General features: G+C 42.8%; 1 protein-coding gene across 1 annotated transcript in view; it reads left to right on the forward strand.

Annotated features, from left to right (window-relative positions):
* The window catches only part of LOC120940634, a 98,983-nt gene extending 80,299 nt beyond the window's left edge, over positions 1 to 18,684 (forward strand). The window contains exon 5 of the mRNA XM_040353605.1: positions 18,488 to 18,684. Within this exon, the coding sequence (XP_040209539.1) occupies positions 18,488 to 18,624 (137 nt within the window). The 3' untranslated portion in view covers positions 18,625 to 18,684. The remainder of the gene's footprint in view (positions 1 to 18,487) is intronic.
* The last annotated feature ends 3,119 nt before the right edge of the window (positions 18,685 to 21,803 follow it).

Genomic DNA, 21,803 nt, shown 5'->3' on the forward strand with positions numbered 1-21,803 from the left:
ACAGGAAACCTTTCAAATGCACTGTCCTAGTGCCCTATTAATGTGTATTAATGCTTAAAATATGTGTTTGTACTTATGGGGTAGAGTTACTGTATTTATTGGCGTATAACACTCACTTTTTTACCCTGGAAATAGAGGGTAAACTGTGCCTGCTTGTTATACACAGGGGGCTGTGGAAAGTTTTTTTTCCTGAAACTTCCCTCTTAAAGTTAGGGTGCGTGTTATACGCCTGTGCGTGTTATACGCCGACAAATACGGTATTTGCTCTTACCATATGCAGGCTCTACTTACTGATGATCCTCTTATCTCCATGCAAGTCTTCCAGACAAGGCCTGTTTGATTGAGAACAGACTCTTTGTAGTTTCTAATAACGTGAAGCAGTAAAAAGGTTTCAGGGCCTGACCACAATCGGTGTCCCTGCTTTTTGAGCGTATCTTGATCTACTTTGTCGTAATTGCAATTTTAGCTGTTTACATAAAATTTTCAAAACTCACTACACTATGAGGAGTTCCTTTGTTTCTTTTTGAACCTATGGTTTACCATACTACTACCTAGCAGATGTTCTACTTTGTGAACCGTTACCCTGGAGTTTTCTGTCTGACATGGTGGTTATTATTTCTTGTCATGGGTGTCATATACCTTTGGTGAGTAGGATGTTTGCCTAGGGGCTGGTGAAAGAAGGCACTCGTGATTACACACTTGTTGGATTAAAGTGGCTGTATGGCTTCGTTTTTTTTGTTATACTTTCCTCCACTGTGCAGTTTGTTTTGCACAGAGTGGCCCCGATCCTTGTCTTCTGGGATCCCTCTGTGGCTGTCTCGGCTCCTCCCCACAAGAGCTATCCCCCTTCATGGAAAGCGCTCTCCCAAGGGGGTTAGCTTGCAGGCGCGCTTCTGTGATTCAGCCAGCGAATATAGCCGCCAACTGTATCACTCGACCCCGCCCCCCAGTGCGCCGCGTCATTGGATGTAATTGACAGCAGCGAGATCCAATGGCTGCGCTGCTATAAATCTATCCAATCTAGCCAATCAACGGCCAGACTCCGTGGAGAAGAGGATGCCAGGGACGCGCACAGCAGGTGAACTGGCTCAGGTAAGTAAAACGGGGGGGGGGGCTGGGGGGGCCGTCATTGCATAGCATTCATTAAGGTGAAAAAACACATACCTTTACAACCCCTTTAATTGTTAAAGTGGGAGTTCACCCATAAAAATTTTTTACCCTTAGATTGATGCTCATTTTGTCTAGGGAAATCGGCTAGATGTTTTAAAATCTAAGCTGTACTTACCGTTTTAGAGAGCGATCTTCTCCGCCGCTTCCGGGTATGGTCTTTGGGACTGGGCGTTCCTATTTTGATTGACAGTCTTCCGACAGGCTTCCGACGGTCGCATCCATCGCGTCACGAGTAGCCGAAAGAAGCCGAACGTCGGTGCGGCTCTATACTGGGCCTGCGCACCGACGTTCGCTACTTTCGGAAAATCGTGACGCGATGGATGCGACCGTCGGAAGCCTGTCGGAAGACTGTCAATCAAAATAGGAACGCCCAGGCCCGCAGCCCATACCCGGAAGCGGCGGAGAAGATGCATCTCTAAAACGGTAAGTACAGCTTTGATTTAAAAAAAACTAGCCGATTCCCCTAGACAAAATGAGCAGGAATCTAAGGTTAAAAAATGATATTTCCGGGTGAACCTCCATTTTAAGAATATATCGCTATCACTTGTTTGGACTTGTTTTGGTGGCGGTGTATGGACATTGCACAATTTTTGTACAATATATCATTTTTTTCATTGCTATTCTTATTGCCTATTTATATGTTTTGTATTTGATGTTTGTGTTGAGTGCGGTATGAAATCACAGTTTCTTTTTTATCACTTATGCCATTGAGCTTTATTACGAGCTGCTTTATCATAGATTTATTCATAACACATTGTTTGAGGTGCGCAGGTAAAAAGGGGTGTCTCTATCCCCCTCTTTTTCTACAATGAGATATAGTTGTAACCATGTATAAGAGGTGTTCCCCAAGACCTTAAATTTATTATTAAATTAATAAATTATTATAGGCTGGTCTAGGCTAAATGAACTCAGAACAGCGTGTATTTATTAATTCCAATAAAACGGGGTCTCTTTTTCACAATATAAAAATACATTTAATTTGGTAATACCATGTGCCCCATTCATTCAGGTGAAATGTAAATTTTAATAAGTCCACTTTAATTGCATTCTTCTGTGCTCATAAGGGAATAGGTGGTTAACAAAGGGCAGGTGGTAGTCTAGCTCATTTTTTACTACTTTAGTGCAGATTGGAATTTTATAATATTTTCCCTTTCCCCACTTTTTTTAAATATGTCTCTAATTTTGACCTTCTATACACCCCGTACATTGTAACGTGTTTCTCTGTTCTTGTAATGATTTTGGTATATAGATGATGTGGATTGAGTGATAGATGCTTTGTTTGAATGGCTTATTATTTACTGCGATGGGGTCAGCCGAGGTGTCCCTATAGTGGTGTGTTGGTTTTTCTCTGTTCTGGGACACAATGATTTACGGAGACTGCTTCTATGAATTACACATCCTTGTTAAAGCAAGCCGCTTTTTGTCAGTTAAACTGACATGAGAGATAAAATGAGGGCTGGTGTAAGTGTTTGTGTTGCACAAGAAACCGCCCTCTACACTGATGAAAGACTTTATGCCTGCCAGCCACTTTTTATTTCAACGAATTTCCTATACAACTGCCAAAACGAAGACTTTTATTAAAAATTATACTCTTCCCTGAGTCTCTTTGTCTTTGAGTTTGCTCAGCTGGATTATAACTTGTTGGAATACGGCCATTTATTTTACCAAAGTGGACCTGTTAGCTAATTATCTAAGATTTAAAGCCCACTTAAACTTTCAGTTTAAATTCACTAAATATATTCCAGGCAAATCAAAACACAAGTTGTGCAAAGCACACCTCTTGCTGAACTGGAACACTCCAATGACCAAGGAGCTTGTACATTGCTCATTGCAGAGCTATGGGTCTAACTTAATAGGAGGCATGTCGGACCTTAGCAATGAGACCTCTGCTTCTCTACAGAAAGTAAGTCCGCTTTCACACCTGCGGACCGTATGTCCGCTTTTTCATCCATCCGTTTACGGATGAAAAAGGGACATATATTAATCCCTATGAGATCGCGGGTGTCAGCGGATAAACATCAACTGACACCCTATCTCATCAGTGTCCGCAATCCTCCAATTCTGTGCAGACGGAGGAAAATCCTACAGAGGGTCCGTGTTCATCCGATCCCCCCATAGGAAAGAGCAGAGAAATTACATAGTTACATAGTTAGTCAGGTTGAAAAAAGACACAAGTCCATCCAGTTCAACCACAAAAAATTAAAAAACAAAATAAAAAACACAGTAAAATCCTATACACCCAACTCCATACCCACAGTTGATCCAGAGGAAGGAAAAAAAACCAGCAGAGCATGATCCAATTTGCTACAGCAGGGGAAAAAATTCCTTCCTGATCCCCTGAGAGGCAATCGGATTTACCCTGGATCAACTTTACCTACAAATCTTAGTACTCAGTTATATTCTGTACATTTAGGAAAGAATCCAGGCCTTTCTTAAAGCAATCTACTGAGCTGGCCAGAACCACCTCTGGAGGGAGACTGTTCCACATTTTCACAGCTCTTACTGTGAAAAAACCTTTCAGTATTTGGAGGTGAAATCTCTTTTCCTCTAGACGTAAAGAGTGCCCCCTTGTCCTCAGTGTTGACCGTAAAGTGAATAACTCAACACCAAGTTCACTGTATGGACCTCTTATATATTTGTACATGTTGATCATATCCCCCCTTATTCTCCTCTTCTCAAGAGTGAATAAATTTAGTTCTTCTAATCTTTCCTCATAGCTGAGCTCCTCCATGCCTCTTATCAGTTTGGTTGCCCTTCTCTGCACTTTCTCCAGTTCTCCGATATCCTTTTTGAGAACTGGTGCCCAAAACTGAACTGCATATTCCAGATGAGGTCTTACTAATGATTTGTACAGGGGCAAAATTATATCTCTGTCTCTGGAGTCTATACCTCTCTTAATACAAGAAAGGACTTTGCTCGCTTTGGAAACCGCAGCTTGGCATTGCATGCCATTATTGAGCTTATGATCAACTAAAACCTCCAGATCCTTCTCCACTACAGATCCCCCCAGTTGTACTCCCCCTAGTATGTATGATGCATGCATATTCTTAGCCCCCAAGTGCATAACTTTACATTTATCTACATTAAACCTCATCTGCCACTTAGTCGCCCAATTAGACAGAGCATTGAGGTCGGCTTGTAAATTGGAGACATCCTGCAAGGACGTTATTCCACTGTGTGTGGGGACCGCCCTGTCATCTGGCGGCTCAGGAAGGATCAACGGAGCGATCCCCGCTAAGCAAGCGGATACAAATGTACGGATTCTCATGGGATCCATACATGTGAAAGGGGCCTAAGGGTTCCAATCTGCAACTGCTGGCATTGACATACTTTTCTATTCAGGCTGTAGCTGCTTTAGAAACAAAACAAACTATGAAAACCTGTATCTGTATAGAAACATCAAATGTTTTTAATGTTTGCTTAAGAGATGAAGAATAGAACAGATAATTTCAGTCTTTGAAAAAGAGTTGTGTGTTTAGTTTAATAAAAACAATAAACTTACTATTCACATGCCAGCCTGGCTCTTTGCATGATATAAGGCTGGATTCACACCTATGCATTTGTAGTGCTTTTTGCATTTTACAGATTTGCACTACAGACTTTGTTCCATAGGAAACCATGGTAAATGGACTGTAGTGCAAATCTGCAAAAAGCACTAAAACTGAATAGGTGTGAATCCAGCCTTAAAGCATTCAAATAACTGCTTAGTTTAGAAGAGGCACAAGAGAGATCACTAGTATGATTAGGCAAAATTTCCCAGGGGGGCCTTAAATCTCAAACCTGTAGGATTCACCTGGAACCCAACCTAATTCTTAAAGAAGAACCTTACGAATCTGCAAGCACAATCTAGAGTTTTTTAAAATAAGAAGCACTGAAAACGCGCTTTGCCGAAACACACTACAGTCTATTTAACATGTTTTTTTATGGGTCATGTCTACATCTGTGTATTTTATGGAAAGGGTCAGGGACTTTTTTTCAGGTTTTTGGTTCCATAGACTTCCAAGGATCAAAAACATGTATTAAAAAATGCAAAATGCACCTGGAATATGCAACCTGCATAGGTGTGAACCAGGCCTCGGAGCCCTTTCACAATGATCTGTTTTTGATGCATTTCTTGGGTAAGACCAGTGTGCTGCAGGTGTGGTGCGTTTTTAAACCAAACCAAAAACATATCTCTTATTGAATTTTATAGAAAACACACCAAAAATACATCAAAAATGGGCCATTGTTGGGTTTTTGATGAGTTTATTTTTTTGAGTCACATGTTCTAGTTTCACAGGTGCATGATTGAGTCAGGAGTCCAGAATGCATATGCATTTTTACTGTTTTTTCAACTAACCATCTTAGTTTTTTTGTTTTGTTTTATTGCATTTACATTAAGATATCTGTATGTAGCACCCTGATGTTTAGCAGGGTTTCTACTAAATGTACCTGCCAGGTTTAGTCGCCTTGGCCAATTGATAGGGGGATCAATTGATTCCACCCTAATTCTGGAATTGCTGCAATTCTCTCTTCTGTCACTGGATGGCACGGTATTTGGTGGCATTAGATAAAACAAGGGCATGCAAGGACAGATTAGGTATAGATGGGGTGTCTCAGCCAATGGACAGGGATCTTCTTTGGTCCCTTGGCCTGCTAAGAGAGCCTATTTATTTGGGTGGGTTCAGGTGATTGGGTTCTATGTCACATGGATGGATGTCTGGATGGACGTGTGTTGTGCTGCCCCAGGCTGCTAGGCCAAAGCCTACGGCCTTTCCCAGGGGCATCTGGCTGCTAGGCTATCTGAAGGCCTATCCAGAAGCAAGAGAGCAACGTAAGGTTGGGACTGTGGCTTGCAGTCCAACCAGAAGTGCAGATTCTGCTGGCGGAAGAACCTGTCGTGGTCGGAGGTAGAGGGGAAGCTGTTGCCACTAAGGCATTATCCACCTTATTACCGGGGACTACTGTGAGTAGCTGATGCAAGTACCAGAGCAGTATTCTTACCAACCGGAGACAGTGAAGAATTGGGAAACTTCAGCAGGAGTCAAGCCAGGGACCCAGCCAGCGAAAGTGACGTTTGCAGAGCAGCCTCGTGTGTCAAGCCAAAGACCAAGTAGGCCAGTGGGGTGACGCTTGAGGATTATCTTGGATGCCAAGCTAGGGACCCAGCAGGGAAGTGGGGGTGGCGCTTGAGGAAGATACTGAGAGTGGTTGAAAGAGCTCAAGAATATCCAGTGGCAGTGGATCAGCAAGTCTAATGAGAGAGACTGGGAGCTCAGTAGAGTGAAGATCTGCAATAGGAGATTGTAGAGGAAGTAAAAGAGTTCATTGTAACCTTTGTTAGAAACTGTTCAAGATTGTTGCCATAGGAGAAAGTGTGTCTACACGTGCAGATGTGGTGTCTGGCTGGGTGCCTTTCCCTGCATGGCTGTCTACCTTGGTGTCCCATACACACGACCAGGTTTTCCGACAGGAAAACTGTAAGGAGAGCTTTTGGCCGGGAATCCCGGCCGTGTGTATGTTCCATCGCAGTTTTTCCAACAGGAAAACTGCCGAAATTGGCCATCAAAAAAAGAGAACAATCTCTCTTCTTTCCCGCCGGAAAACTGAAGTTTTTGGCAGTTTTCCTATTGGGAAAAAGACCGATGGACCATACACACGGTCGGGATTGCCGAGGAAAAGCTCTCATCTGAGTTTTCCCAATGGGAAAGTCGAACATGTGTATGGGGGGAAAAGTAGAGAGCAGGTTCTCGGTTTTCCCCTCGGGATTTCCGACGGACCTTTTTCCATCAGGGCATAAGAAGTCTCTGAGTCTGCCAATTAACATGGCAACTACTAAAGGGTGCCCTGTCTCTAAACCCTCTCTCCCATAGTTCTGCTTGAGAGACAATAAATCTCCTCTTTGCATTCAATAAGTGTCTGGCGCCCATCAATCTACCTTGCATTACACCCACCATGCCTCGTAACCCACTCTACATAGGATGTCAGCTATTCCTAACTCTGGAGGTTCTCATTAGATCAAAGGTGACCTGGGACTTGGCTACATGTGTAGGAGAGACAGAAGGGAGCTTGCTGTGTTTGAGAATTGTTATCCAGAATCATAAGCAGAATCATAATCATAAGCATGGGCACTGAGATCACCAGAAGAGATTGGGATGAATTGCTGCTATAACAATGCACTAATGTGAATAAAGTATGAAAAATTGTGAGGAACGCTTACAGAAACTCTAACAGTACAATACTACAAACGTGCGAGCTACAAAGTATGTCCTAGCATGTAGACCACTTTGATTCTTAAAGCATTGTAGTGAAAATTAAAAAGACAAACATTTTTAAAACATTGTTTTGGGCCACTGACTACAATCTCTGCTTAACAAAAAAAAGTGCCCTAAATAAATAGCAATTATGTTGCCGTTATAATAACTAAAACAGCAAGTTGCGATCTCAGACTCAGTGGCAGTGAAGCTGCCGGTGAAATTTGTCTGAATCGTGAGTCAGAGGTGTTTTCAGTGAAATTGCTATTCAAACACAATAGCAGCTGCAGGGAAAAGAAGGAACCACAGCTCTGGGCTGACAGATGTTTTATGAGGAGGGGAACAGTGACAGACATTACCTGCTGGGAAGGCGTGCAGACAACTTACATGCCTCAACAAGAGACTAGAGGTCTGCTGTTATATCCCTACTGCACAATAGTGCTTTTTGCGTTTGCTGAGGTTTTGAGTTCTGACAAGGGCTATACCTGCATTAGTACTGTATATCTATTTATTACATTTTTGTAGGATTTTCTTTTGGCTTCCCTTCACTAAAAAATAAAAATAAAACATATTGGAATTGTTATTTGAATTGGAGAAGGTGATGGAAGTGATGTGGAGGCACCCAAGCATATACTGTATGCCCCTATCCACTGATGCACTAGAGGGGAATAGAGCCAAAGTAGTCATGTAATCACTAAAAAAGCTTCCATAAAAGGTATTTTTAAGATTGTGCTGCAGTGTTGTGTGAATGTCAGCATAGTGCTCAACATGCACTACACTGGCACAAATTTGCATGCAAGCATTTACATCTACTGTAAAATATTTTGTGGGTAAACATAAAATAATATATATGATAAGATGGAGGTTTTGGCTAACTAACATTTTTTTTAGGCTCTCCTTAGCTCTTTTATTGCCAAAAACGTGTTATCTACAGAGATCAATAGCTTAAGCTAAAAATACATACAAGCAAATTATTTTGAGCAATGACTCACCCCAACACCCTCATTGGCTGCCTTCATAGATACTTCATACACATTTTCTAATTGGGCCTCCAATGTCAGGGGGCAGACTGTATTAAAGGTTTATCTGCAAAACAACGTTTTGCTGGGTGCATATCTACTTTTAATATTGTAATTAAAAAAATGTTAAGGAAAATATAAAAAAAGAGTAAACCAGCTAGGAGGTGAGCTGGGGAGGGAAAGAAGTATGATGGACCAAAAAAGAATTGAGCAGGGGAGGGGAGTTAGGAAGGACAGGGGAGGACTAGAGAGTGATGTACTCCCACCCCAGAACTGAGAATTGCTGTCTTTAGAAATCTGTATTTGCAAATTTCAGTCCTGAGTTTGACGAAGGCAGGGATTAGGATGAAGAGGGGCTCAGGGAAACTGTCACGAGAGTTGAGATATATTATATGCAATATTTGTACTAGATCAAATAGAACCAAACTGAAACTAAACTATAGGCATAATATAATTTACTCTAGAAAATCAATGCGCAAGTGTAGGAAAGGAGTTCCTTTTCCAGGTACCTAGAATACAAGCTTTCGCTGCATTGAGAGGATGGACAGACAAGGTCTTTCTATCTCTTGACCTTAGGGATGGGTGTAAGATGAAGTAGGCAAACCACGGGTTTGGTTTTTAAGATAAATTAATTAATTTAAAAAGTAGAGTGCCTTTGACTTCTCTGCATCTCCAACACTGGAGGCTGGATAGATATGAGAGAGGATGGTGGGGGTTTTATACCATCTTGTGATACTTTTGTAATTTGTTTCCTGGTATTTGTTACATATGAATGCATGCTGCAAACATGAATAAAATGGTTCATTAAAGCAGAACTTCAGTCATTTTTTCATCTTTCCATCTATTAAATCTTTTAACTTCGGAAAGTAAAACATTTTTTTTCTGCCAGTAAATACCTTATACAGCCCACTTTCTGTTTCTTGTCTGGTAAAATGCCTAGGAGTTTGACATCATGCACAGCTCTCTCTCTCACTCTTGTGAGAGTTTGTCAGGAAGAGAAGGGGGTGAGTCAGAAGAGGGCCAATGAGAGCTGCAGAGCTGAAGGTGTGCCTCTGTGTGTCTGTGTAAATCCAGGAAGTGAACAGGCAGCAGCTTCACCTGCCCACAGTTAAAATGGATGCAGCCAGACTCAGTGGAGGGAGATTTCTGCAGCATATTTGGTAAGTACAGAATCACAGCATATATAAAACAATATGCAAAGTGGTTGGAGGGATGCTTCAGAATGGCAAAGATGTTTTTATTACAAATTATGTGAGCAGACTGCAGTTTCTCCTTAATTCCTAAGAAAATTAAGTATTCAAGTGGTTGTAACCCCACTCTGTAATTTTCATGCAATCCTGTCTTCCATAATGCTGTGTGCCCCAGTGTATCTATATGTCTAATAAAAAAATGCCTCTGTATACCTTATTTCCTAGCGCAGCTTGGTGCTTACGTGACCGACCGCCTCTCTCCTCTTTTGATCTGACAGCTACAGTGGAAGGGGCCGATAATCCCCTGCTGACGTCAGCAGGGAGAAGGAAAGGAGAGAGGCGGCCGGTGACGTGAGTGCCGAGTGGTGCTAGGAAATAAGGTAAAGAACGTCATTCTTTTAATAAAGCGGATACACTGGGGCACACAGCATTCTGGAACATAGGGGATTGCATTACAATTACAGTTATTTCAACAGCAGGAGGGAAGGGCGGGGCAGACACTGGTACAAGCTGACAGGCGGGGGGGATAGGGATGATGGAGGCGCATAAACTGATCACAGTGTTAGGGCTCAGCAGCCATGATAAACTGTGGTCAGTTTTCAAGGGGGGAAAGCAGAACCTGGCAGGATCAGTCAGGTATTACAGGTGCAAGAAGGGGCCAGATGACACAGCACAAGCACTGTGCTTTATAACATGCTTTAAAGGAACAGGATCCATTTTTGGGGGGGGGGGGGTGGTAACAAAAGCTTTAAGGTCTCTTTCTTATTCCTCTAGGAAAGATCCCATTGGTAGTTTAGGTTCTGCTAAGATTACTTGCTTTGAGGTAGACAAGATGTCAGGACCTGGACTTGAACCTGGGACCTGAGCTGTGTCTGGCAATATACCTTCAAACTGAGCTATCTGAGGTGCTGGACTGCACCTTGTCAGATCGTTTAGACCAGTGGTCATCAACCCTGTCCTCAGGGCCCACTAACAGGCCAGATTTTATGTATTACCTTGGGGAGATGCAGACCAGAATACTGCAATCACTGAGCAGCAAATTATATCACCTGTGATGTATTACAGTTATCTTGCAAACCTGGCCTGTTAGTTAACCCTGAGGACAGGGTTGATGACCACTGGTTTAGACAACCCAGCCTTGTACCCAGGGCTCAAGTCCTGCAGGAACGCGTGGGAACGGAGTTCCTGCACTTTTTTCACAGCAGGAACGCAGTTCCCTTTGCAGGACTAGAGCAGCCGAGCCGCCCGAGCCAATCCTTCACTAAATCGGCGAAGCCCAGCTCAAGTCACTGTCAGGGGCAGGCGAACCTTAATAATCCTTTATGTTACTGGCTTCCTCTATATGGATTTATCGGGTAGCGTGCGGGTATTCCGTCACTTCCTTAATGCCGCAATGTCTCCTGGGAGCTTTTGTCATTGTTCCCAGGAGACATTGCGGAGGGCTGCCGCGAGCTATCGCGGGATTTAGAAATAACTTGCTTAAAGTTCTTTCTAGATCCCGTGATAACTTGCGGCAGACCTCCGCAATGTCTCCTGGGAACAATGACAAACATGCGGTTTAGTAATTATGCATATGAGCGTATCATTTTTTTTTTTTTGGTGGGGAAGTGGATCTTGGGTGGGAGTTCCCACACTTTTTTTCCCAGGACTTGACCCCTGCTTGAACTCTTTGCTCCTCCCACGAACTTCCTGATATAAGCCATGGCTCTGCACTTCCTCCTTGCCAGAATATTGTGCTATCTCCAGCCTGTATCTCGCTCCTGTCTTCCCTGCTGCCGTCCATATTTTCTACTGCTTGTTATCGACCCTTGGCTTGTTCATCGACTACGCTTCTGCCTGATCCCAACCTGCAAATACTCATTACCGACCTTTTGGCTTGTTTACCGACCACGCTTCTGTTTGATCCTTACCTGCTCATCCGCTATTGTACCCCGGCTTGCTCACCTCCTGGTGGGGCGATTCTGAGGACTGCGACCTGGTGCTAACACGCAGCAAAATCCATCTCCACCATCAGGAGCTCTGGTGAACACCGGTAGCGCTTAGACTCCGCACCTCAGGTGACCCTGTGTCATCTGCCAGAAGTGACTGTCTGTACACCTGTCATCAACTGCTATAGCTACTGGCCTCTTAGCCTGACGCCTGATCGTGACACAGGATTGTAAGAGGGGCTATGTGATTAGCTGGATTTTGGCACCAAAGAACAAGTCCATTCCTTGCTCCTGTCATTTTGCTTGAACACTATCCAACCTATTGTGCCCCACTCTATGCCAGAGGCCTCCACACGACGTTCCCGGACATTGACCTTTATATCCCAAGGAAGGGATGTACATACATACAAGTAGTTTACTGCACTTTATTGATGGAATTCAGGAAATGACATAACAGTCACATCACATCACATGCATCCTGGAGTCACTTGACATAACATAATCAAGAACATTTAGTGGATAGTCCACAGTAGTCACATGTGAAAGCATATGCAGCACCTTGGCAGTCATCTTCCTCCAACAGTCTCTCCTCAACCCCAGGGTCATTAGTACTCACAGGGCTGTTCTCTCTGTAGTCTTCTCCTTAGATACACCTCTCCCAGGACCCTCTGGAAAAGCAACCTCACACAGGGAACTCTTGGCCTGGCCTGAAAGGCCTTTTGCAATATGCCCTAGGGCCAGAAAGACCACAGCCAGCTCCCAGCCTCCTGCTCTACACAGGGCCTACACATGCGGATTACATCCTTACTGGTGTAAGCTGTTTAGATTTCATGTCCCAAGGGCTCCTCCCAACCTGGCTTATGTATGGGCACTGACTCACCCATGACATCACTGCAGGAGGGCTCTAGCTATAAGAGATGGTATCACGTATATCTTTCTAATATCTTTCCTCTATACAGGCTATAATGGGAACAGAGCCATCTAGTGGCCAGCCAGCTTACTGTACCTACCTATAAGGTCCCCTTAAAGTGGACGTAAACCTGATTCATGAAATTTGACCTAGGCACATATATCTGTAGTGTTTTCTTATCTCTCTCCAAAGTCCTATGTCCCGTGTATTTCTGCTGTTTCGTTCCTCTGTTATCAGCATAACTTCTGACAAGTTCTCTGAGACAGGAAATAAAACCAGCCTGAAATGTATGTGGGGGTGGGTGCTAAAAATAGATCATCAGAGAGCTTGTCTTGTCACAGCAGAGCTCTGAATGTATCTTCTTTTCTCTGCCTATGTGGAGCGGGGGTGTGTTTGGAGGTGTGTGCGCCTTTTCTCCAATCAGCTGTCACACAGTATAAGCCAAGATCTCTGTGTATCATCTTAGGCACTTCACTTTACTGGGTATAAGAGATGGTTTACATCAACTATAAGTTGGCTGTTTTTGATGCAATTCTCCTCAAAGAAGTACGGGGTGTAAATGTGTCGCAGTCAGGCAGGGAAATCAAAAAGTAAGTTGGTTGGTTGTACCTCCAAAAACAAAGATGGAAAACTTTAGGCTCTGTTTGTAGTAGATCAGGATCTGTCAGGTTTTTATTGCTGTCTGTATGCTTGTTATGGAAATTCTTTCCATTTTCAGTACATACATAAAGTAAGGAGGACATTTTTAGTCACTGACACAAGAGCCAAGGTAAAATCTCCAAAAGGGCAACTATTTTGGTGATAACTCCAAATGGTGGGCTCTTCTCTCACTTTGGGCAGATTTCCTATTGTCACTGAAACAACAAGGAGGGGGAAATCATCTTATTGAGTACACAATAAAAACCTGACCGTGGTTCTAACACTTCTTCTCTGGGGAAAAAAAAATCTGGCTAGAGTTTTACCCTAAATCAAGTGTTGCATAATGCTTGTATAAAAAAAAATGTGGGGAAAAAAATTGCGCTAGTTAGAGACATTTAGACCATGTAGCAGCCAGCACACAAACAAACAAAGTCAAGTATAAACAGAAAACAATAAGTGCAGCGCTAAAGTTGATATTGAGTGGAAAAATGTTGCCAAAATCACATATCATTGGAAGTGAGAACAACAGAGGACTGTGAGGAATGTGAATGGGAATTCACTCAGCATGGGGGCAATGCTTGTAATGAGTCCATGTGTGTATAACCTAACAGGTGAATGGAAACACCGACCAGGTGCAATGAACAATGAAAAGTTCAATGAACAAATGGAAACAGTTCATAGGTATGCTTCCCAGTGGAAGGATAAAACACTTCAAACGTAATGCTGGTTCAGATAAAGAAAGTAGCAGTCATGGCTTGTCTGTAGCAATCTTCAGAAAATCATATAAAGAGGGTGGATACTCTTACCAGCTAAGGTGGACTTGCATGTTAGTACTAACATCAAGTCGGATACAGCATGGTGGTCACAGCGGACCCTGGGCTCTGTACGGATGGATCTGTGGGATGGTCTCTCCAACTGGAACGATGGAACCGATCTTTTCAGATACCTCTCTCAGGAACAGAAACCCAAATGGACAGGGCCGATGACTCATGGATCAACACAGCATGTGTGGAAAGGAAAAAAAAAAATGCTCCAATGGTGCAGGTCAAAAAAAACCGTGAAGGCTTTATTTGTAAAAAAATTAAACAATAAAATCACGTGAATAGTTATAAAAGGCAGTATGGGGTACTAAGCATGTTACCCGACGCGTTTCGGCTCTAAGCCATCAACAGGGGCATGCGTCGGGTAACATGCTTAGTACCCCATACTGCCTTTTATAACTATTCACGTGATTTTATTGTTTAATTTTTTTACAAATAAAGCCTTCACGGTTTTTTTTGACCTGCACCATTGGAGCATTTTTTTTTTTTTCCTTTCCACACATGCTGTGTTGATCCATGAGTCATCGGCCCTGTCCATTTGGGTTTCTGTTCCTGAGAGAGGTATCTGAAAAGATCGGTTCCATCGTTCCAGTTGGAGAGACCATCCCACAGATCCATCCGTACAGAGCCCAGGGTCCGCTGTGACCACCATGCTGTATCCGACTTGATGTTAGTACTAACATGCAAGTCCACCTTAGCTGGTAAGATTATCCACCCTCTTTATATGATTTTCTGAAGATTGCTACAGACAAGCCATGACTGCTACTTTCTTTATCTGAACCAGCATTACGTTTGAAGTGTTTTATCCTTCCACTGGGAAGCATACCTATGAACTGTTTCCATTTGTTCATTGAACTTTTCATTGTTCATTGCACCTGGTCGGTGTTTCCATTCACCTGTTAGGTTATACACACATGGACTCATTACAAGCATTGCCCCCATGCTGAGTGAATTCCCATTCACATTCCTCACAGTCCTCTGTTGTTCTCACTTCCAATGATATGTGATTTTGGCAACATTTTTCCACTCAATATCAACTTTAGCGCTGCACTTATTGTTTTCTGCATAATGCTTGTAGTTTCAGCTTGGACAAAAGAGTTTCACAAATAAGGAAATTATGTCTCTGTAAATCATTCTTAAGTTTGCGCATGGCTTTGATCTGCCAATGTCTTTAATGTCTAAATTACGTTTTTCATGTTTTCCAGTTTAAGGAAAGTTTGTGTGAAAAGCAGCTCTATTGTGTGCGTTACAGATCTTTGTTCAGAACAATGGAGACTATCCCATGGTAGTGTACAGGTGCCAGGTTGTGGGTTGGCATGCCACCTCTCTGCATTGCCATTGCTAATTTAGGGAGTGCCTTTAAAGCAGGTAGAAGCAGCACCTTATATCTAAAATCTACATAGATGATAAGAAGATACATGTTTTTACATTTAGTGCATTTAGTTGTGCAGCATTAGTCTGAACAGTTTGAGTCTCACTATTATCGTGCCTGTTTGTTCTGGAACAGGCTTTTTTAACAGTAGTTATTTTATTCCAATCCTTAGATATATTTAATATTGCTAGTGAAGGTGCCAGCCAAGCTAAGCATTGGAAAAATCTGATCCACCTCATTAATGCTGTTGAAAACACCATCTGGGTTTGTTGTCTTGAAAAAAAAAAACAATTACAAGTAATGAGCAAAATCAGAAATGACTGAAAAAAAAACCCCAAAAATTTAGAAAAACAAATGAAAGAAGGGAAATCTACACTCTTTGTTCAGTTTTAGATATAAGTGTATGATCAGCATATTAGTGATACAATTATCAACACATAATAAAGGTTTACAATTGCTCTCTTGTTATTCTTGGTATACTATACATGCATGAGAGAACTCTTTACTTATGACTTAATTACATATGCAAGCTGTAATTCCTGTCTAGTAGTAAAGTACAGTGATCATGCCTCACTTCTACTGTCTACATGCTGGTTTATGGATAGCACTGTCAACACAGCGTCAGCATAATTAGATGTGTCACTCAGCAAAATTCTTCCAGCTCAGGCTGCACACGGCCAGGAATGTAGCACACTTTATGAAATATGTGCAGCTTACATGATTTCATCTCAGGAATGTCTTTCATTTACACTTTTCAACCCCTTCATGACCACGGACACAGCTGATTACATGCAAAAAGAGCTGCATCATTGGCTGCTTACCGAGATCGAGGTCCCTGGGACGCAGCGCGCCCGCACTGTGTGCCCCACGGGCGTGTGAGTGCGGCGAGACTGGGGTGTCGTCATATGTCATTCGTCTATACGGCGGGTGGAAGGTAGTTAAAAAGACACGCGGTTATTCACTGAAATTGGATGAGAAGCGGTTTTACCTTAATTTGGGTAGAGGGTTCTTTACTGTGAGAGTGGAAAGGATGTGGAATTCTCTTCCACAAGCAGTGGTCTCACCAGGGAGTGTCGGTAGTTTAACCACTTCCAGCCCAAGGCTGCCATATGACATCCTGCAATTTCAGTGAGAATATCTGAATGATGCCTGCAGCTACAAGCATCATTCAGATATCCTTATTTTCAGCTAGTGATTATGTGCACCATTAGAATGATCATAGCAGCAGTTCCGCTGCTTGATCGTTCTTACATGCGACGGGAGGGAAAATCCCCCCTCCCGCTGCCATCTGGTGCTTCTCCGGGCTCTCCCGTGCCATTGGGGAACTGGAGAAAGAATCGTCCGTCGTCAGATGACGACCATAGAGATTTCTGATGACCAGATGGTCACCAGTTATGGCGGGCTTAGTTCAGTATCAGAGCCCACCAGAGCAGTATCAGAGCAGTGTTTAGCATAAGTAATAGTGCCTATTCCTATATCTCCTAGATATAAAGAGCATATAACACTTGTAGTGGAAGGCAGTGGTATCCATTGAAAAGGGTGGTCGTTGTCTAATTTATGGAGTTGGGCTTCAATGTTCATTTTATCTTGGTGGGGGGCTTCTGGCCTTTCAAGTGCTGTTCATTGATTCTACTTCACAAATAGGGCCTGTCTGATTGAAAACAATAGGCTCTCCGCATTCCCTAATGATCTGAAAGTCCCACAATTCTCCTAGTAGCCCAAGATCAAGTTATTTAATTTCATAGGTTTTAGATCACAAGAGGGACCTCACAATTTTTTTTTTGTTGTTTTCATGACAAGGAAGAGGTACTTAACTTAACTTCATCAATTTAATAAACTAATAATTTGGTAATGTTTAAAATAATAAAGTCCACTTTAAAAGGGACCTGTCATGAGAGAAGTGTCAAAACTGTTTTTAAAGCGGGGGTTCACCCTAAAAACAAATTTCTAACATTAGAGCCAGCATGCTAAGGACATTTACTGTATGCAGGTCTTTTTTTTTTTTTCTCCTTACATACCGTTATGTTCTGATTTTGTCCAGGGCGTCCGGGTTCTGATGACTGCGGGACTAGGCGTTTCTATCCCTGCCTCAGGGTTCTGATGACTGCAGGACTGGGCGTTCCTATCCCTGCCTCAGGGTTCTGATGACTGCGGGACTGGGTGTTCCTATCCTTGGATTACATGATTGACGGATTGTGAAACAGTTCCCCTGTCGCACAACGCGCGTCACCAGATTTCCGGAAATAGCCGAGCTGCGAGTCGGCACTATACGGCGCCTGCGCAGTCAGCTCTACACGGCGGGCGCAGGCGCCGTATAGTGCCGACTCGCAGCTCGGCTATTTACGGAAATCTGGTGATGCGCGTTGTGCGACAGGGGAACTGTTTCACAAGCCGTCAATCATCTAACCGAAGGATAGGAACGCCCAGTCCCGCATTCATCAGAACCCGGAAGCCCTGGACAAAATTACAATAAAACGGTATGTACAGAGAAAAAAAAAATTACCTGCATACAGTAAATGTCCTTAGTATGCTGGATGTAATGTTATACAAGTAAATGAAGAATGAACCATTTATGGTAAATGTTTGCTAACAATTTATATATATATTTTTTTACAAACGTTTTTATTTATTTTTATTTATTTGTACAGACTTTACCAATGAAATGAATTGTACGTGACTTAAAATGGAATGTAGATTTGGTCTGCCACAAAATATACAGTATTTAATAAACCAGCAGCAAATGCAGAGGAGAGCTCTGGTGTCTGAAAACCATCAAGCAGCATTTTCATTTTTTTTTTTCCAGTTTGGGCTTTCTGGCCAGCAGTTGTTGAATAAGATATCTTCAACATGGTGATTTTATTACATTAGACGCCGTATTATAAAGTACCAGGCTCTTAATAGACAGATGGATGTCCTTACAGCAAAAAGCAAAGTACATTTGCAGACCTGCTTAACCCACCATGTGTCAGAGAGTTGTGCTCAGATACTTTTAATGGATTAATTCACTTTAATGGTACAAGAGCTGCAGCCATCCACCGATAGTGACAATCTCTGAAGTACTGCCAGGGACTGTGGGTGATCGGTCTGACATACCAGCCTCCTTACTCAGCAATGTTTGCCCTTTATGGCATTTACTTGATCACTTGTTTGAAGTAGACTTTTGAACCTCTGATCTCATTTAATAGTGTATTTTTTTTCTCTACAGTGTACGGTCCATGTCCTCACACCCTTTCTGAAGACTGGATAGCGATGCAAACAAAGAGGATGATCGACATGAGAGTCAATCCTATTACTGGATTCTCTTCCCACTGGGATTATGAAAAGAATGAATGGAAAAAATAAATTGTTTGCTATGTATGATGAGGAACTGTTTGAACATTACAATAAATTACATATACTTTACACGGAACAGAACTGCATTTGTCTCAATTAACTACACAGTAACTTAGATCATACAGGTTACAATCTGATTGTGCATCCTCCCTTAGGCCTGGTTCACACTTATGCATTTTTTAGCACGTTTTCAGTTTTGCAGAACTGTACTTCAGTCCTTTTAAATCAGAGTTCCATCCAAAAGTGTAACTTCTGCTTTAAACTGTGCTCAACCCCTTACATGCCACATTTGTCATTTTTTTGGGGGGGGAGTTATCTTCTTTTTAGAGGGACTTCCTGTCCCACTTCCTCCTTCCGCTTCTCGGCCAGCTAGGCAACCCCTCCCTCCCTGCAATCTTCTGGGACATGTCACAGGTTCCAGGAAATTGCCTTGCCAATAGCAGAGTGCAGCGCGTCTCGCGCATGTGCAGTGCGTGCCCGGCTGTGAAGCCGTAACCTGTCACAACTCAGTGCGCACAGTTGCTATGATGGCACCACGGAGAGGAGGGGGAGAGGAGCGAGGCTTCGGGCGGCCACATCGCTGGACCATGGGCAGGTGAGTGTCTGTTTATTAAAGGTCAACAGCTACACTTTTTGTAGCTGCTGACTTTTAATAACAGACATCTCAAGTTTACCGCAACTTATAGCTAAAAAACTGGTGGAACTCCACTTTAACATGGTTTCCTATGGATGTAGTTCACATTTGTGCATTTTATGAAAAGGGTCAGGGACTTTGTTCTGTTTTTTTGGTTCCATAGACTTCAATGGATGAAAAGCATGTATTGAAAAACGCAAAATACACCTGCAATATGCATAGGTGTGAATCAGGCCTTAGGCCCCTTTCACGTAGATCAGGGGTGGCCAACCAGTGGCCCGAGGGCCACATGTGGCCCGCGGAGCCCTTTGATGTGGCCCGCGACCTCCTGCTCTGGAATGGTGGGTTGGCAAGCCCAGATCGCAGGTTACTGACCCATCATACCACAGCATCAGTGTTGTGAATGAAGCTGGAGGTAGAGGAAGATAGCGGCTGCGGAACAGAGTCCCATGAGCCAATGCTTCCTCTACAGCGCCGGCTTTTGCCACAGGTGGAGTCTATGGCAAAGTTCAACTAACCCGCAGGATAGACACAGGTGCACTACGCTGCATCCACGGTTTGGGTAAACCGCAGCACATCAGTGTGAAAGTAGTGTTGCTCACGAATATTCGCATTGCGAATATTCCTTACGAATATGGCATATTCGAATATTCGCGAATAACTCGAATTTCACGGCCAAAATTCGCTATTCCGAATATTCGTATTTTTTCAAATTTATTTTTAAAACAGATCACATCCTAGTGATCTCCATCGACGTCTAAAAGCATTGCTGGTATGATTAGAGACCCTGGGCCGAGTAGCTAAGCTGAGGCGATCCTTTTATGTTGCCGAATATTCGCAATCGCGAATATTCGTATTAGGAATATTCGCGAATACTTTCTCCGCCTTTCTTTTGCATCAGAGCCAATCAGAGTTCTCCTACCACAGTTGTCATAGGAGAGAGTGGAGTGTTTCTGTGCGTTTTTCCAGTGTATCACATCTTCAAAGAATTTTCCATCTTTTGTCCCGTGTCATCATTTGCATTTCACCTCTTTAATGAGAATAATAACTGTTTAACATAAAGACATTTAAGAGATGTCAACGTAAACGGTTTACTTGGCTTTTTTTTAACTCAACAGAATCAGGGGCCCCAGTGTGCGGTTGATCTTTACCTAACTCAATACAGGTCAGTCTAGAGGAGAGATCTGTATTTTCCAAATCTATGGTTATTCAATATTTATTAAACTAATCAATATACAAATTGGTCAAAGTAAACCCTCAAATCTATATAATAATGTATTTATTTTATTAATACCTTGTTGTTAGTTGCAGGGTCCATTACGTAAAACCACACTTTTTCCAAAGGGCAGGTGAAATTGAATGTTTCAAAATTTCGCAATCAATTTCGCATTCGCATTAGCAAAATTTCGCAATCAATTTCGCATTCGCATTAGCGAAATTTTGCAAAAAATTTTTTTTTGATAAAATATCACGAATATTCGATTTTAGTGAATATTTCACGAATATTCGTCTATATATTCGTGATATATCGCGAAATCGAATATGGCGTATTCCGCTCAACACTACGTGAAAGCAGTCTTAGGCCCTTTTCACACGATCAGCCCGACCAAATGGGACCCTTAATTAACCTCTATAGAGCGACAAATACCTGTTTACACCTGCCTACCTCCAATCAGAAAAACAGAAGGGAATTCGTCCCCTTTCATCTGGGCGGATCGAAGGGGGCCTATAGAGTATAGACCTGTCCTCCGCCCGCTCATTGTGGCCCTCGACTGGTTACCAACTTGCTTATGTGGCCCTTGCTCTTCAAAAGGTTGGGCACCCCTGACGTAGATGGTCCAATGAGGTCCACCTGTCAGTTTATCAGGCAAACCTTATTAAAAGCTTCACGTAAGCTTCTGGTGCTTATAGAGGAAGTAAATGGATGTGTGTCCTTTTATATCTGATTACCTCCCAGCTAGGGTTGCCACCTCATCCCCAAACACATATGAGTTACACAGGTTCTGTGGCTGATTAAGGTGGTAATTAAATTTGCTTGGTGCCTTTTTCTGCATTAAATTAGCTACAGAACCTGTGTAACTCATATGTGTTTGGGGATGAGGTGGCAACCCTACTCCCAGCCCACTCCCAGCCCAAGTCGCGAAAATAAAAATAAAAAAACGAGTCTGTGTCCGACCTAAACTTGAAGGATCGGGTGTAGCAGACAGATGTAAATCCTTTATCATCCAGCTGCCGTTAGATCCGATATGGGTCCGCAGCAAAAAACTGAATGAGCATGAATGTCACAAAAGTGAAATCCATTTCTTGCTGCTCGAGTTCAGGAGGAGATCTGTTTAGAGAGGCTGTACATTGCCACCCTCTCCTTTTTATATATATTCTCCTGGCCCACCCACATACTAAACAAGCAAGCCAGGACTCAATTATGTCAGGAGGAAGGGACTTATGAGGGAACTTCAGCTACCCATTGGCTGAGGCCTACTGCACTGTCCATCACTGCAATTAAATCTTTATCACGTAGGCTTCCTGTCTTGGTGCAGATGTGGAATAGAGCAGC

This window comes from Rana temporaria, chromosome 5, assembly GCF_905171775.1.
Source record: "Rana temporaria chromosome 5, aRanTem1.1, whole genome shotgun sequence".
Classification (NCBI taxonomy): Eukaryota; Metazoa; Chordata; class Amphibia; order Anura; family Ranidae; genus Rana; species Rana temporaria.